Raw genomic sequence first — 17,475 nt, 5'->3', positions numbered from 1 at the left:
CAGCAGCCATGCAGAAGATGAAATCCTGCAAGTCTGGGTGGCATGGAAGCCACACAGGCCAAGCTGCAGAGCATTCTGAAGAGACACATTGATTTGTTTCACAGCCACAGCTGCTTTTTCCCAAGGAATCCCTCCTCAGCCACCCTGCTCCTTTTATGCCCCAGCAAGCACAAAGCAGACAGAAGTGAGTCAATATTCCTTGACCAGAGTTTTGAGGTTTCTTTGGATCAAAAGAAAACTCTGCTGCTGGAGGGAGGAGCTCCTGGAAGGGGAAAAAGGAAGAAACATCACCCATCCTCTTTCCCACATCTTCCCTGGCAGAGTTTTGGATCTCCAGCCTCAAAAAACTGCAGGATTAGAAAATAAATTATTTAAGAGCTCAGATCATTCATTCCACTGAATATCTCCAAGAGCTGCTGAAGAAAAACACTCAAATCTCAGAGCCAATGCTGATAAAAGAATGAAACAACTGTAGTGAGCAGCAGGAAAATGCATCCAACAGCCATCAGCAAAATCTGCTTTGATTTTCCTGAGGAGTTACCTGAGTTCTGTTTGTAACATTTATGCAAACAAACAGGAGCTGTGCAGGCACTGTGTGTGAGCAGGATGCTGTTCCACAGACAAACACTGTCAGAAATAACCCAAATAGCTCAGGATTCCCAGAAAGGCTTGGTGACAGAGCTGCAAAGACATCCCAGCAGCTCTAGAAAGCTTCTGTGCTCTGAGAACAAAAATGTGCATGGAAATCACTTCTTGTGGGGCTGAAATGTGTGCTGGAAAATGACATTTTCCAAGGATTCAGCTCCTGATCACCTCCAGATCACTTCCCAAAGTCTGCAGAGATTTCCAAAGGCTCAGAGGACAGGGAGGAGCAGAGCTGGGGTGTGCACCAAGAGATTGAAGGGATTTCAACACTTCAAGGATTGCAGAGCAACAGGAGGGAACAAGCAGAGTTCATTTATTACCCAGCTGCTCTGCAGGGACAATTCAAAAGGGGATGTTTCCAGGGGAATATTTTTGATGGATTATGAAAGTAAATCAGGGCTGGGGCTTGACCTGCTCAGGATCCACTCCCAGGGAAATCACTCAGAGATTTTTTAGATTTTTAAGCAGCAGAAGGCAGAACTTTGCTGTCTCTGCTGTTTCTATCCCAGCATTTCCCTCCAGTTTTTCTGGAGTTTTTCTGGGAATGAGAACAAGAGGCTGAACAGCCCTCAAGGACTCTGATAAACAACACAGAGCAGAGGAGGGAAGAAGCACATGAAATGCAAACCCCACTTCACTGCTGGGATCTTTGGAGACAACAGTGAGGACAATTTCATTGTCTAAGCCAAAGATTCCCAGCACAATTCTATTTTATTTGGTTGTGTACTGAACCCCAGATCCAGTCTTGGAAAAACAGTGACTTCATCATCTTGAAAAATTACAACAAATTCCAAAGTATTTTCTTGTCATTCTTATTCCACTTTTATCTGTTGGTTTTTTCTCTCTATCCTATATAGATTCCATGATTAATTTATTATCATTTCTCATCCCATTGGCAGCCCCAGTCCTGCTGATTAATCTCTGTTACAGCTTCCTTATTTCCCTTCTATAAATAATTTCATTTCACTGCTTTCTATAGTTAACTTTGCTTTTTGTCCTCCACCTGAGGCTCTCACTTTCAATTTACCATGAGACAGTGGGCAAAGACTGAGCTGAAATGCAGTAATTACACCTCCCTGGCCTGGCAAACAGAATCATTTATTTTCCTTATGGATGGAAGCAGCTGGGAGCTGCTCTGCAATCCCACAAAAAAAAAAAAAAAAAAAAAAAGAAAAAAAAAAAAAAGAAAAAAACCCAACACAATACTTCTGCCTTGCCAGATTAATAATGGAAACTCTTGGCTTCTAGAATTTGAGAAACCTATGGAGATGGATAACAAAATATTGCAACATTTGCACTGAGGAAGGAGAAAGGGTTGAGTCACAGCCCAGATCTGCTTCCACCTGCAGGAATATTGAAGCAGCACCCAATCCATCAGTGCCAGAGCAGCTCAGACCCAAAATCACTGGAATTCTGGAGTGATTGCCCACAGCTCTTCACCCACTGGAGTTATGGTTGATGCAGGTTTTTCATTTCCTGATCCTTCAGCCTCTGCCACAAATCCTCTGAAGGTTTGGGAAAGCTGCTGAGTGCTTCTCCCAGAAGTGTGAGCATGTCCTGAAACACAGAGGGAACATGGAATGGTTCAGGACTGTGTTCCTGTCATTTTGCAGGTATCACTCAGTCCCTCAAAGGCAGCCAGCTGGGCAGCACTCATCCACACAATTTAAATGGATTCTCTTTTAAAACTTTGTTCAACTTTGCCCCTTTCCTCAGGAGGGACAGGGAAAAGCAGCTGGGAAGAAGTGGGGGAAAAGGGGAGACTGAAGCTCTCCAATCTTGGGTGTGGAGTGAGGAAGAGTCAGAACTCTGAGTCAATGCTCCTTGAGCTGAGTTCTGAGGTTTCTTGGAGAATATTCCAAGATTCCCATGGCAAAGGATGAGTGAGGAAGCCCAGCAGGGGCAGTTACCTCCTGTCACATCATTTCATTTGCCATTTCAGCCCAGCAGAAAACAAACTAGGGAGACAGAATCAAAAGGGACCCAAAATTAATTCCAGGACATGCTGGGAATGACCCCCAGCTTCCATAAATCAGGAGCTCAAATGTCTTGAGGAGAATGTTGGTCCCAAATATTTTATTAATGATATGAACCCAAATTCTGAAATCAGGAGGAATCTGAATTACAGATTCTTTCATTGCAGCACTTATAAAATGCAGCACCATTTTTATTTTTTTCAACAATATTTGCTTACTCTGGAGTAAAGCTGTTCTTCCAATTTCTCCTGGATTAAAGCACCTTGCAGCAGAGACTTTTTGTGCCTGAGAAAAGCAGCCCTGGCCAGCTCTGCCTCCTTCTCCTGGCACTCAGCACATCTTGAAGTCTCATGGATTTCAGCTTCTGTCACCTACAGGAGGAAACTTTGATGCCATGAACAATATCTGGCCTGGCAACTCTGAGAATAAATTAGAAAAATATACAGAGGTACTGTCCAAAGGACAAAAATTTGCTTTTTAGGCAGTGTTAAAATAATTAATAATCACAATTCCATCATTTATAGCTATCCCTATGTCCCTGTGTGCAAGGCCTTAAACACCAAGCAGAGGGGTTATGATTATAAATTATATTTATATTTTTTATATATAATAAGCTCTGGAGCAATTAGTTCCAACATGCAGCTCTGAGGCAGAATCCAACCCAGACTCTGCAGTCTTCTTCTGTCAGATAATCAGAGCTACTGACTGATTCCTGGGTTAGTTTATCCACCATGAAATCTCATTTAACAGCATTACACAAATCCCAGGGTTTGTGCTTTTATGAAATATCAATGGTTTTATCTGATTTCATTGACACAGATTCCATCTGGCTTCATAAACTCATTAAATTGCTACAAAAGCAGGGGAATCAACCCAAGGAATTCCCATCCCAGGCCTCTCTGTCCCTTTTTCCCTGATTTCTCTGGAGAAAAATGTTTGGAGCTACAGACATAACCAAGCAGAAAAGCAGATAAAGTTACTTTTTTAAGGGAATGTATTCCCACAATATAAGATAAATAAAGAGGAAATAAAAATTCCACAGAATTTGCCAGGTGGGTTAACATTATTAGAAATCAAAAAAGCAGATGGCTGAAATGTCAAAATTGATTTAAAAGACAGGAAGTCTGAGATAATTATCACACCAGAACTGACTTTAAAATGTTATTTTTAAGTGCAGGGCTGAAGGGAGGACCTGGGGCATAAAATCCATCCTGTGGTGGGAAAAAAATCACAGGGCTGGTGACAAAAAAAATCTTTAAATCCCAATTCAAAGGGATCTTATTTTAAAGATGAGACAGAGGCTTCTTAATCAGGGACTGAGGTCAGCAAGATTTTATTGGAATAGTTTTTATCAATATTATCTAATTCCTAAGAAAGCTGGGAGCAGGTTTTGCCTTTGCAATACTTCTAATGCTGGAGTCACAAAGAATTCACAATAAATAATATGCAGAATAATTTGATAAATAAATGACACAATCAGAAAAAAAAAAAAAAGGCTTTTTTTTCCTTCAGCTGATCCAAGAAATTATGATCCCAGCTTTGCTCCATCACAAATCAGGATTTTATCAGCAGATAATACTTTTTGATGATTATTTGCTACTAACAGTTCTGCAGTGATATCTAAAAAATCAGAAGGATAAATTTTGGTTTATCAACCCAAAACCTTTCCCAGAGAGCCAAGCCTGGCATCAGTAAGGCCTGCCCGACTTGATGCTGTTATTATGGTTTTTTTTTTCCCAGAATTTGGGGAGAATCCCCATTTCCTCCCTCAGTACCTGTCTGACAGCCTGCCTGGTGTTTCCCAGCAGGATCCTGTTCATCAGCTGGGCAGGAACAGCACAGGAATCTCCTGGTTCCCTTGGCTTTGCTGGGATGCTCCAGTGCAGCTTCCTGCATCTCTGGGGCTGCTCCTGCTGCATCCTGCTGATGCTGCTGCTGCAGAAAGCCCTGAGAGCAGCCAGCTCTGCTGGGCAGGATCCAGGGATTCCTGCAGGAAATCAACACAGGAGCATCAGGGCAAGAGGAATTGCTGCTCTTTATCTGGGTGAGCTCGTGTGAGCCAAGGGAAAAATAAAGGCAGGGTCAGGTTCTGCCTGCAGCAGCAGCAGAGAAGGATTTCAACAAATTGAAATGGGAGCTGCAGGAAATTACTAAATAAATGGCTCCAAACAGGCTCCAAAATCAGAATTTAAATATAAGTGTGGATGGGGACTGCCACAATAAAAACAGGCTCTAAAATCAGAATTTAAACATAAATGTGGATGGGAATTTGCACAATAAGTGGCTCTGAAACAGGCTCCAAAATCAGATTTTAAACATAAACGTGGATAGGAACTTCCACAATGGATCTGAAACAGGCTCAAAAATCAGAATTTAAACATAAACGTGGATGGGAACTGCCACAATAAAAACAGGCTCCAAATTCGGAATTTAAACACAAATGTGGATGAGAATTTGCACAATAAATGGTTCCAAACAGGCTCAAAAATCAGAATTTAAATATAAATGTAGATGGGAACTTGCACAATAAAAACAGGCCCCAAAATCAGAATTGAAACACAAATGTGGATGGGAATTTGCACAATAAATGGCTCTGAAACAGGCTCCAAAATCAGATCTTAAACATAAACGTGGATGGGAACTGCCACAATAAAAACAGTCCCTGAAATCAGAATTTAAACATAAATGTGGATGGGAAAAACTTGCACAATAAATGGCTCCAAAACAGGCTCCAAAATCAGAATTTAAATATAAATGTGGATGGGAACTGCCACAATAAAAACAGGCTCCAAAATCAGAATTTAAACATAAATGTGGATGGGAAAAACTTGCACAATAAATGGCTCCAAACAGGCTCCAAAATCAGAATTTAAACACAAATGTGGATGGGAACTTGCACAATAAAAACAGGCTCCAAATTCAGAATTTCAACACAAATGTGAATGGGAACTTGCACAATAAATGGCTCTAAAACAGGCTCCAAAAATCAGAATTTAAACATAAATTTAAATGGGAACTGCCACAATAAAAACAGACTCTAAAATCAGAATTTAAACACAAATGTGGATGGGAACTTGCACAATGAGTGGCTCTGAAACAGGCTCAAAAATCAGAATCTAAACATAAATGTAGATGGGAATTTGCACCATAAATGGCTCTAAAACAGGCTCCAAATTCAGATTTTAAACATAAATTGAAATGGGAACTTGCACAATAAAAACAGGCTCTAAAATCAGAATTTAAACACATTTAAATGTGAACTTGCACAATAAATGGCTCTAAAATCAGAATTTAAGCACAAATTTAAATGAGAACTGTAGGAACTTGCACAATAAATGGCTCTAAAAGAGGCTCCAAAGATGGGAGGAAATAAAAAGCCAAAAGTTGAATGGCTCAGGATAAACAGATTAGAAAACAAGCAGTTAAATACTGATATAAAATAAACTGGCTGTCAGGAATGCAGATTTAGCATCTCACTACCTGAAACTGCAACTGCCTAATCCAAATATTAATTAATATTTCAAGAGAGTTCTTCATCAATAACTCTAAGAAGAAATTTATAAGAAAAATCAGAGGCAGTGCCCACTGAAGTCACACTGGAAACACTTCCAATAAATTCCACAGGCTACAGAAAAGCAACTTTTTTTGAGGAAATGCAATTGGAAAACACTTTTCTTCTAAAGCTTCAACAATCATTTCCTAAATTCTTCATGAGATCTTATTTTTAAAAAATATCATTCTCTCTTTCATCTTCTCTTATCCTTCCCAGTGGCACATGAAAATAAATAAAATGGAGATTAGATTTCAGCTGGGTGGGTTAGGATGGATTTATAACTTCATTTAGGGGTTTTGGGGGAGATTTTCCAGAGGCTTAGAGCACAATCAGGGATGTATTTCATGGACAGCAGCACAGGATGAGGTGGAAACATCAAATTCTCCAGGTTTCCATGCCCAAATTTTCCCCAAAATTCAAAATTTTGTGGTCAGTTTAATTCCATGGATTCACCCCCAAATTCCTGCTGGGAGGTTGGGTTATATCCTTTCAACAACCCCTTCACATTCTGGTTTTTTTCAGGATTAAATTCAATTTCCAGCCATCCCAGTGCCAAAACACAAATCCTCAAAATGCTGAATATATATAAAATTTCCCCCAAATTGCCTGGGATTTATTTAGTCCTGAGTGCACAGTTGTGGAATTCTGAAAAAGAAAACAACCCGAGCATCTCTTTAGAAATCCAATGTTTATTTTAAAAAAAGGGAATTCATAACTAAACTAAGCAAAGCAGGAATTTTGTGGCTTCATGGAAAATTTGTTTAAGTTGCAATTCTTAATTCAAACCAAATAAATTCTGCAGTAGTTCAGAATTGAGCATCACAGAGCAATTTATTCCTCCTAAGTATCAAAATGATTAAAAGGAAAGATATTATGACAATTTATAGGCAGATATAAACAGAATTAGCAATACCTTAAAACGAAATTTAATTAAGAAAAAAAAGAGTGGAAGCCACCAAGTCATCAAGAATTGTGTGGAAAAATGAAAATCATGTGCCACTACTGGGTTTAATCACACTAATAAAATATTCCTGGCAGGTTGATTTGTGCTGAACATAGAATGAATCAAAAGATTCTAAAGTTATTATGGTGAGGGAAAAGAAAAAAAAAAAAAAAAAAAAAAAAAAAAAAAAAAAAAGAGAACAAAAATTTGAATAATCAAAGGGAGAAATAAAACACATCAGGTCAGGCAAAGGGAAAAGCAATTTTTAAACTTCACTGCACAACTCATCTTTAACTGGAATTTCAGAAAGAATATCAAATAGGGAGCAAGGAGTGGAATTTGACTGAAAAACTAAAAAAAAAAAAAAACTTTTTATCTGAATTATTTCCATATTCAGCTCTTCCCCAGGTGTGGGAGGTTCATCTGTCCAGGAGCTCTCAGCTCTTAGTTAAGGAGTTGAGCTTATTCTGAATTTTACTGAAACAAACCCCAAAAAGTTCTGAAAAATTTGTATTTTATCTGAATTATTTCCCCATTCAGCTCTCCCCTAAGTGTGAGAGGTTCACCTGCCCAGGAGATCTCAGCTGCTGCTTTGGGGGTTGGGTTTATTCTGTTTTTCTCCCAGATTCTCACTTTTCCATGAGTGATCCAGACATGCTGGGCTGCTCCTTCCAGATTTGTGATTCCAGCAGCCCAGGAGAGAAAAGATAAAATAAAATAAATTAATCCCCCTGTCTGCATCCCAAACCCTGCTGAGGGAACTCAGTGACCTGCACAACTCCAGCCTCAAGTGTGACATTTGAAATCTTTTTGAATTTCCTTATCCTTTCCTGTCTGATTTTGATTTACCAGGAACATGTGCAGGCATTGTGTTGTTATTATTCCCCACTAATACTTTATTTTAAAGAAGAGCTAAGTGTGAAAGGCAATAATCAATAATTGCTCTTCAGTGAGGTTTTACCTCTGCAGCTCCAGGTGACATCTCCATAATGACCTAAATTGATTTTACAGCTCATGCTGCCAACCTGACCAGCAAAGAGATGAGAAAAATTTCCTGCAGGTGCCCCAGAACTGAGAGAAACAGGCTGAAATGTCAGGCTGCTCATCACAAATGAGGATTTGAAGTGAGTAAAATTCCTCCAGCACAAAGAATCACCCCAGAGTCACACCTGGGCTGGAAGGGACAGCCACAGCTTCTCTGGGAATTCCATCCCAGAACCTCCCCACCCTCCCAGGGAATAATTAAAGGGGAATAATGAAGAAAAAGGAACAGGCAAAGCATTTCATAATTTCAAATTTCAAATAATTAATTTCTTTTATTTTATCTTATCACTTCTGGGCTGCTGGAATCACAAATCTGGAAGGAGCAGCCCAGCATGTCTGGATCACTCATGGAAAAGTGAGAATCTGGGAGAAAAACAGAATAAACCCTACCCCCAAAGCAGGAGCTGAGATCTCCTGGGCAGGTGAACCTCCCACATTTAAGGGACAGCTGAATGGGGAAATAATTCAAACTTTTCTTAAAGTTTTTTGGGATTTGTTTAAGTAAAATTCAGAATAAACTCAACCCCCAAAGCAGGAGCTGAGATCTCCTGGACAGGTGAACCTCTCACACCTAAGGGAGAGCTGAATGTGAAAATAATTCAGGTAAAATACAAACATTTGAAATGTTTTTTGGGTTTGTTTCAGTAAAATTGAGAATAAACATCCCAAAAGTGAGAGGCAACTCTGAGCACAGTTCCAGCCAGGGGTTCAGCTGAGCTCAGACACATCCAACTGAGCAATTGCAGTTTCCTGAGAGCATTTTGAAGATGACTAACAGGGAGCAATCTCAGCAACTGAGAATTGATGCTGGTGCTGTGATGCATTTGCCTAATAACAGCTCTAGGGTGGGGGGACAAAGACAAACTCTGATGGAAATTTCTCACTTCTCCCCAGGCCAGTGTGTTTTTCTTTTTCCAGCCCACAAAGAAAACCATGAAAAATAAGAATTGCATTCTCCCACAGGCAAAGCAGAACCTTTTGCTCTCCCCATGATATTTAACCCTATTATAGTAGGAAGATGAGAAGGAAAGTCTTGAGGCAATAAAACAAAGTAATTCAGAGTAATTCACTGAGCTGAGAGTTCACTCTGCACCAATCCACTTCTACCTGAGCTCCTCTTCTGCATTTAAAAATAAAAAAACACATCCAAGCTGCCCAAACAACACAAAATTTGGGGGCTACCGAGTGCTGAAGGATTAAATCCAAGAGAAACGTTTATAGATATCAGAAGGCAAAAGTTGTGCTTATTTTAGGATGATATTCTGCAATAAAAAAATGCAGTGCATGGTTAATTCTGATTGATATGGGATTGATGGCTGGGGAAGGGGTTTGCATCAAAGAAAAGCAAGAACCACATTTTGTGTTCTTCATGTGGATCACTGGAAGCACCATGAGGCTTCTGTCATTACTCAGAGTCAGGAATAAAATGCAGGAGACAAATTTTTGTGTGTTTGGATTTGGTTTTTTATTAAATTTTACCTAAAACACAAAGTTTTTTAACACTTCCAGCTAAAAGTGAGCAAAGTGGAGATGAATTTAGCTAGTTACAAAGTCTTTTAAAGTAAAGAGTCCAATACAGAACTAACATCTGTATTATTTATATTTTTGACTCAATAACTAAATTTTTGTTACTTGCAGTGCAGCACTAACTATTCAACTAGAAATGACTGCCTGAAATCAGGAGGAAGAAAAAGAGAGGAGGAAAAGGGGGATGGGATGACACCCAAGAATTTCTTGTCCCATACCTATTATTTTATATTAAAACCCCCAATATTTTATATATTCCAAACATTTCACACACTTTTATTCCATTACACACTTGTGACTTTTAACTCCATCACCTCAACCTGGAAATCTTCTCCAAGGTCTCAACTGAGGATGCTGGAACACAAATCCCATGGATTTTCTGGTTCATCATTCTCACACTGACCTACAAAACTCCAGGTTTGCTCACTTCCCACCAACCTGCACTGTGAGGAAGATTCCCCCTTCTGCTCCCATGGATTTTTTGCTCAATTACAGCTTTCTTGCTCTTTTTTTTCTTCATTAAAAATAGTATCTCTGACCCAGTTTTTGACAGATTTTAAGCAGGGTTTGCATCCCACCATCTGCTCTCACAGTTCCTTGAAATCCATGGAAATGGATCCTCCCTTCCTCCCTTCCCTCCTCCTCCTCCTCCAGCATGATTTGGGTAAAGCTGCTCCATTGTTCCTGCCAAAATTGGTGCCCTGCTGCCTCCCTCAGCTTGGGAAAAGAACTAAAACAGGGCAAAAAAAATCATTCCATTATCAATCCTGTTGATAAACAAGGGGGAAAAACCATTTAACACAATTAATTCTGAAATCATGTTTATTTTGGAGGGAAAAATGCCCAAATTTCCTGGGGAGAAAAAACTTGAATTGAATTGAATTAAATTAAATAATTAAATGTCAAATGTGGGGATATTTTTAATGTGCTTATCCAGGTTTTATGGTAATGGGTCAGCAGGTTAATGTCACTGCATGGGGGAACAAAGGGAGACAAACTGCTACCCAAAAAAGCATGAAAGAGAAACTTTGCACTTAATTACTGGTTAATTAAGCCAGGCTGATTAGCTGGCTTAATTTAATAGCTTGTGTATAAATTTTAAATCAAGTTTACACCTCCTTCCAAAAGAAACTCTGCTGAAGTTACCAAACTCACCAGCAGGAGCTGTGCTGACAGATCTGGCTGGTTGAATCCCAGGGATTTTGTTTTTTACATCAATCCCTTTTCCCAAGGCATAAATCCATTTTCCTATGGCAGTTCCTGCCACAGCTGCAGCATCCACTGCTCCAGAATCCTCCTCTACAAGGAAAAAAAGCAAATTTGAACACACAGGGGGAGAAACTCTGAACCACAGAAATAAGATTTCAGCTTATCTTTTATTTTACCTGAATTATTTACATGTTCAGGTGGGTTTATGCTGAATTTTACTGAAACAAACCCCCCAAAAAACATGAAAAACTTGTCTTTTATATGAATTATTTCTACATTCAGCTCTCCCCTACGTGTCTGAGGTTCACCTGCCCAGGGGATCTCAGCTCTTGCTTTGGGGGCTGGGTTTATTCTGAATTTTACTGAAAAAATCCCAAAAACATTTTAAAAGTTTGTATTTTACCTGAATTATTTCCAAATTCAGTTCTCCCCCAGGTGTGCAAGGTTTACCTGCCCAGGGGATCTCAGCTCCTGGTTTGGGGCTTGGGTTTATTCTGAATTTTACTGAAACACACTCAAAAAACATTTAAAAACTTTGTATTTTACCTGAAGTATTTATACATTCAGATCTCCCCTAGCCCTCTTTAGTATATAAATCCTGCAAGCATCCCATGGAAAAATTATTTTATCATTTATAGCTTGGAGAATTGGTTTTTTAAATACCAAGAGAATTTCAGCATGAGAAGATTCCTAAGGCAGGATTTCCCCTGGAGCTGTCTGAAGTATTGATCTGCTCAGCACTTTGTATTTTAATTGTATATACAATTTGCATTTCAATTTGCACATGTTGATTTTTGCTGGTTCAAGTCCCTCCTTGCACTTTTTGAAGCTGTGAAACACAAATCTGGAGCAGGGAGAGCTCTGCATACCTGCAGCATTTTGATCTGCCAGTGGTGATGAGTTTTCCAAAATCTCTGACACAGCTGCTCCCTCCAAATCCTCAGTGGAACAGCTGGATCCAGATGTTTGGCTCTCCTCATCCTCACTGAAAGACTCAAAGGTGTCTCCTGAATAGTCCAAAGCAGAATTGTTGTGACTCTGCCTCAACCTCAGCCCATTCTTGCAGCTCTCTGCTGGAGTCGTGCCCATGGGGGCAGCACTGCAAATAAAAATAAAAATAAAAATAAAAATATTTTTAAAAAAATACATAAATAAAAATATAAAAATAAAACCAATAAAATTAAAAAATAAATTAAGCTCAGTTTCACAGCAGTATTGAGCTCTTCCAGCCACATCACACCAGATTTAACCATCACAACAGGAGAATAAAATCACAACTCAGCTGTGATCAAGCCAAAGCATGGATTAGTTCAGATCCACAGAATAAATGTACAGTAGGAATTAGAACTGAAAATTAGCTGTGAAATCTCAGCAGCACTCCTTTCAAATCTGTAATGGATAATAGTGATGCTTGGATAAAAATCTTCATTAAGAAAAAAAAAATGGAATTTTTCCCCTTTCTAGTACCTGAAGGGAACTTACAGGAAATATCAAGTAAAGCTATTTGTAATAGTGACAGGACAAGGGGGAATGAGCTGAAATGGAAATAGAGCATGGGTAGATGAGATAGTGGAAAAAAAATTTCCATTATCCCAGGGAAAAAAACTTCCAGTGTCCCAGGAAAAAAAAACCTTCAAGGGGAAAAAAATTTCCAGGAATAAAAACCTTCCAGTGTCCCAGGAATAAAACTTTCATTATCCCAGAAAAAACCCTTTAAGGGGGAAAAAAACCTTCAAGGGGAAAAAAACCTTCCAGGGATAAAAACCTTCCAGTGTCCTAGAGGAAAAAACTTTCACTGTCCCAAGAAAAAACTTTCACTATCTCAGGAATAAAAAACTTCCAGTGTTCCAGGGAAAAAACCTTCAAGGGGAAAAAAACCTTCCAGTGCCCCAGGAAAAAAACTTCCAGGAACAAAAACCTTCCAGTGTCTCAGGGAAAAAAACCTTCAAGGGGAAGAAAAAAACCTTCCAGTGTCCTAGAGAAAAAAAACTTTTACTGTCCCAGGGAAAAAATCTTTAAAGGGATAAAACCCCTGCAGAGTCCCCGGCGGCTCCGAGCCCCCGCCAGGCCTGGGACACTCGCAGCGATCCGGGCGCAGCTTCTGTGGCAATTCCAGCCGGGAATTCTGCCCCAGACCCCAAAGCCATCGCTGTCCCCGGCCCTGGGACATCCCCTGGCTCCTGTCCCTCCATTTATCGTCACTCCAGCTCTCCTGGAGCCGCTTTTTGTCCTGCCCGGGCTCTGAGGGCTCCGTGTGCGCCCCTCAGGGCACGGGGAGCCGCTCTGCCCGCCCCTCCCTCCTGCTTTCCCTCAGCATCCAGCTCCAAGAGCCCATTTTTCATTTTTCATTTTCCATTTTTCATTTTGCATTTTTCATTTTCCATTCCTCATTTTTTATTTTTCATTTTTCCCTCCCCGATTCTCCGGAGCTCGGTTCTTACCCCGGCCGGGAAGAGGCGGCGCTGAGGGCGGAGCGGCCGAGGCGGAAAATCCGGCCCGACAATAAACCGGGTTTTATCGGAAAACCCGGCCCGAAAATAAACCGGTTTTTATGGGGAAATCCGGCCGAAAATAAACCGGTTTTTATCGGAAAATCCGGCTGAAAACAAACCCGGTTTGTAGGATTGCTGATGTGGGGTTATAGGATTGCTGATGTCAAGAAAATAACCCACAAACACCAGAGGTTTAATGTTCAAAAAGGAGACAGAGGAATCCTTTTACTTTATTCAAATGGAGAAGCCATGGGGATTTTCCATGGGATCTTTCAGATTTTTGGAGGATTCACTTCTCTTTTTATCCCAATTTCCCACCCATATTTCCCTCTCTCTATCCCCATTGCTGAGGTACTTGAGCGATCCAGACTTCCCAAACATCTTTTACCAGAGATTCCCCTCTAATGTACAACCCTCCCTTTTAATTTTAAATTTTTATACACATATATGATTTTTTTTTCCATTCATCAATCAGTGGAATCCATCCCATCGTTTCTTTTATCTCAGTGCTGGTTTTATCCACCAGCTTGTTTGGAAAGACAAATCCATCATTGCTCTCACTGCTGTGGGTTTATAGGATTATAATACGTGTGAAAAACGAGGTTGACTTCCTGGTAAATTTTAAAAGGTTTAATAAAAGACAAGAAGAGACAAACAATAAAGCAAAAAAAACACATAAATTCAGAAAACACTTCTTTAAATGCATCAACTTGTTGCATATTGATAGATCTTCATACATTATTCAAAATTATCCCCTCTAACCTGTAAATCAACATTTTTTAATGGAAGATCAAGAAATCCCTTCCCTGGGATTCTGGTGTGTCACTGATAATCCATGTGAAGAATTTAATGATTATTATTTATTTTTTTACCATTCTCTGAGTTCTTGACATGCACAAAAGCTTTTTACATTACCATGTTTTATTTACATGAACAAAATCTTTTTCCATTACCATGTTATAGTAGAACAAAAAAATTATCACACTACTATTTGTCAGTTTTATTAATAGCAGAAGTAAAATAAAATATATTCATACAGCAAAGTTTTCCAACATTATACATATAACATTCATTTTATTATTTGCAAAAAACCAATAATATAATGTGTATTTATGACAAAAACAATTTTAAAGGGCTTTTTTAAAGAAGTGACACCAACTTCTGTTAAAAACATCCCAGGTCAGCTTTGCCAGAAGGACAGAAAAGCCAAGAGAAACACCAGGGGATTTTTAAATTGGTTTTTTTTTTTGTTTGTTTTTTACCTTTAGGACAGTGTATTTCAGATGAGTACAGATGCCCTTCATGGAAATAAAATACAAAAAATACAAAAAACATTCCAGGGCATGAAATCTTCCCGTGGTTTCAGGTACAATTTCTATAGGTTACACCATAATAAAAGCAGCTCTTCTGTATCCTGGGATCTTGCTTAAATTTGTTATTTCACTTTATCTAATACCATTCTTTTTTTGTTTTGTTTTCTTTCCAGGCAAGAAAAGCTGATTTTTCAGTCCTGGCATGCAGAGTGTGCTGTCTGTCACTGGGGTTTTATGTTTTATTCTCCTACTGAGTAAAGGGCAGAGATTTTGTATTTTCTCCCACCTGATGAAGTGCAGCAGAAGTGATCCTGTGTCTCTTGGAGCAGAGAACTCTGTGCTGATCTCTAAATTTAATATAAAGAAGGATTGGCCAGCAGGAGGTGGATGCAGGAGAGAAATAAATGAATTGATGCAGGGGAGGAAATAAACAGCTCTGCTAACACATTGTTCAAGATTTAAAATCAGCTCTTTGTTGAGTGGGCTGCTCAGGGCTGCCCATTTTCTTGTGGTTAGCTGCAAGAAATTAAAATAATTTATATGGGATACGCATTTATTTTACTTTTTCAGCACTTACAAATTAGAGGAAGGGCAATTATCCCACTGCAGGAGGTGGGAGTCAGCTCAGTGCCAGGAGCTCATGGAGGCAGGTTTGGAATTCTGGAATTTTGGAATTCTAGAATTCTGGACAATTTACATCAGCCAAACCTTCCCTGTCTCCTACTCCTCTCCAGCCCAGAGATTCACCCTGAATGTTGCTCTCAGGTGTTTTCCTTCTCAAGAAGATAACCAGAAAATAAAGTGGAAAATAAAGTGAGAGCTTTCCATGCTCTGGGTTATAAACTATGCTCTGGGTTAAAAACATTCCCTTTTCTTTAAAATTCTAATCAACATGCACAGAGAATAACTGAGAATAACCCAAATCCCCACGGCTCCCACTAAATGCTTTGATTATTTATCATTGCTCATTTTTATGGAAACAGTTGACATTAGATTATTAGTGACCTGGGTGATATTTGATTTTTTTTTCTCCCTGGAGGTTAAAGACTTTGTAGTTTCCTGTTCTAGGTCCTTTTTAAAATTCATTTTAGAGCATGAAAAATATATTGTTCCATCAAGTTTATTTCTCTGACATTTATTCAGTGCAGAGTGTGATCCTAATATTAAAGTTTTTTGATTTGAATCCTGGGATACAGACAAGGCTTTTCAGTGGTCTGGCCTAAAACATTTCATCTCTGCCTGGGAAGTTAATATGTTGGAACAGCATAATTATTTGAAGGAGTATTTGCTTTTTGAGCATTTGTGGGTGATATTAGATGGCTCAGCCCAGTTGTATCACAAAGTATTAAGGTTTCTGCCTGCTAAATTTGTGGAGCTGGGCCCATATAGAGCCATAAATAATATTATGGGAAAATCAGTGACAGACTGACTCCAGCTCTACTCTTTATCACATTTTATATTAAATTTAAACCAAATTGTTGAATTCCTCGCTGTGGGCAGATGCTTTTTGATGTCTCCTTCTATGAAAATTGTAATTTCCCTTTTAGAGACACACTCTTGCCAGTTGTGTTTCTCAATTAAGCAGCCTTTTTAATGAATGATGCCAGCAGAATTAACTGGGCTGTCACCACGAGGTTGGGAATGATGGGGTGAGGCCAGTGGAATTAAGAACATTTTGATTGAGGGGCTCAATAAAGAGATGCTCATGGGAATTATTCTCTAGGAAAGGGCAATTTCAGGCTGGAACATTTTTTAAACTCTGGAAATATGAAGGACAAACACAAGAACTCTTTGGAAATTTGAAAGCATTTGTTGACAATTTCAGATACATTCAAGGTTTTCCTCTTTATCAGCACACAAAGTACTGCCAAGGATCCCCCCAGACACCATAAATCATCCAGGAGGGCTGAGAAGATTACAAAGGAAATGCTCTGGGGCAGGCAGCACCCTGAGAAGTCATTGTTTAGGATTTAAAATGGATTTTAAATGGTCATTAACTCTCATCCCTAATTAGAAAATGGATTGATCTTTGCCTAAAGTTGCTGGAGACTGGCACGTGTCCCCCTGCATACCAATGAGTTGTGAATGTGCCCACTGAGTTTCAGACAGGGAAAAAGAAAATTAAATCCTTATTTGTGGGCAGCAGTTGTTAATTATGGCAGCAAGGCCATGCTCTGCCTCCCTGATTTTCCTCCTGGATAAATATCCTTGCTCACCCTGTCCTCAGGAGGTGGGAAGAGCACATTTTTATCTTCCTCCTTTGGTGCCTGCAAGCTGCAGATTTCAGATTTCCTCCTGAGTCCTCTCCTCTTACAGGAGCAAGAATTTCAATAACAGGAAAACATCTGAAAATATGATCAAGTTCCATTAGGCAGCATTATCAAATCTCTATTCACAGGGATAAATATCATTTCTATGGGAGCATCCAGGTCCTCACCAGACACTGAATTTCAAAAATCACATCTTCCCCAACAGCCTTAATCTTCTGTGTCTGAATAAATCAGCCTGGAAAAAAATGCCCCAGTCCTGCTGCTCCCAGGGACACCCAAAGGGGTTGGTTTGGAGCTCAGTTTGGTTTCTTGTCTGCAGTTTGCATCACTTCTTTTTGCAGAATTATTGTGCAGTGATTGTAGCTGGCTGTTGGACAGCAGTGCTTTTTCCTTGTTTTTCCCAGGAATATTACAGAACATGACATTAATTCATGGGAAAGAGAGAATCAGGAACCCATCTAGTGAAACCTTGAGATTTCCTTCATTTTCTTCCCTCCTTTTAT

At 39.4% G+C, this 17,475-nt stretch overlaps 1 protein-coding gene across 1 annotated transcript; it reads right to left on the bottom strand.

The window, feature by feature from the left end:
* Positions 1-830: 830 nt before the first annotated feature.
* On the bottom strand, positions 831-11,986 carry LOC306808197 (uncharacterized protein C8orf48 homolog; the record flags this gene model as incomplete). Its single annotated transcript, XM_079318497.1, has 5 exons — positions 831-2,202; positions 2,840-2,992; positions 4,397-4,608; positions 10,844-10,987; positions 11,767-11,986. The coding sequence occupies 5 exons, from the start codon at positions 11,984-11,986 to the stop codon at positions 2,095-2,097; spliced, it is 837 nt and encodes a 278-aa protein (XP_079174623.1). The 3' UTR covers positions 831-2,094.
* Between the last annotated feature and the right edge of the window lie 5,489 nt (positions 11,987-17,475).

The sequence above is a fragment of the Erithacus rubecula genome, assembly GCF_903797595.1.
Source record: "Erithacus rubecula genome assembly, chromosome: 15".
In the NCBI taxonomy this organism is placed as follows: domain Eukaryota; kingdom Metazoa; phylum Chordata; class Aves; order Passeriformes; family Muscicapidae; genus Erithacus; species Erithacus rubecula.
This window is presented reverse-complemented; position numbering and strand designations above follow the sequence as displayed.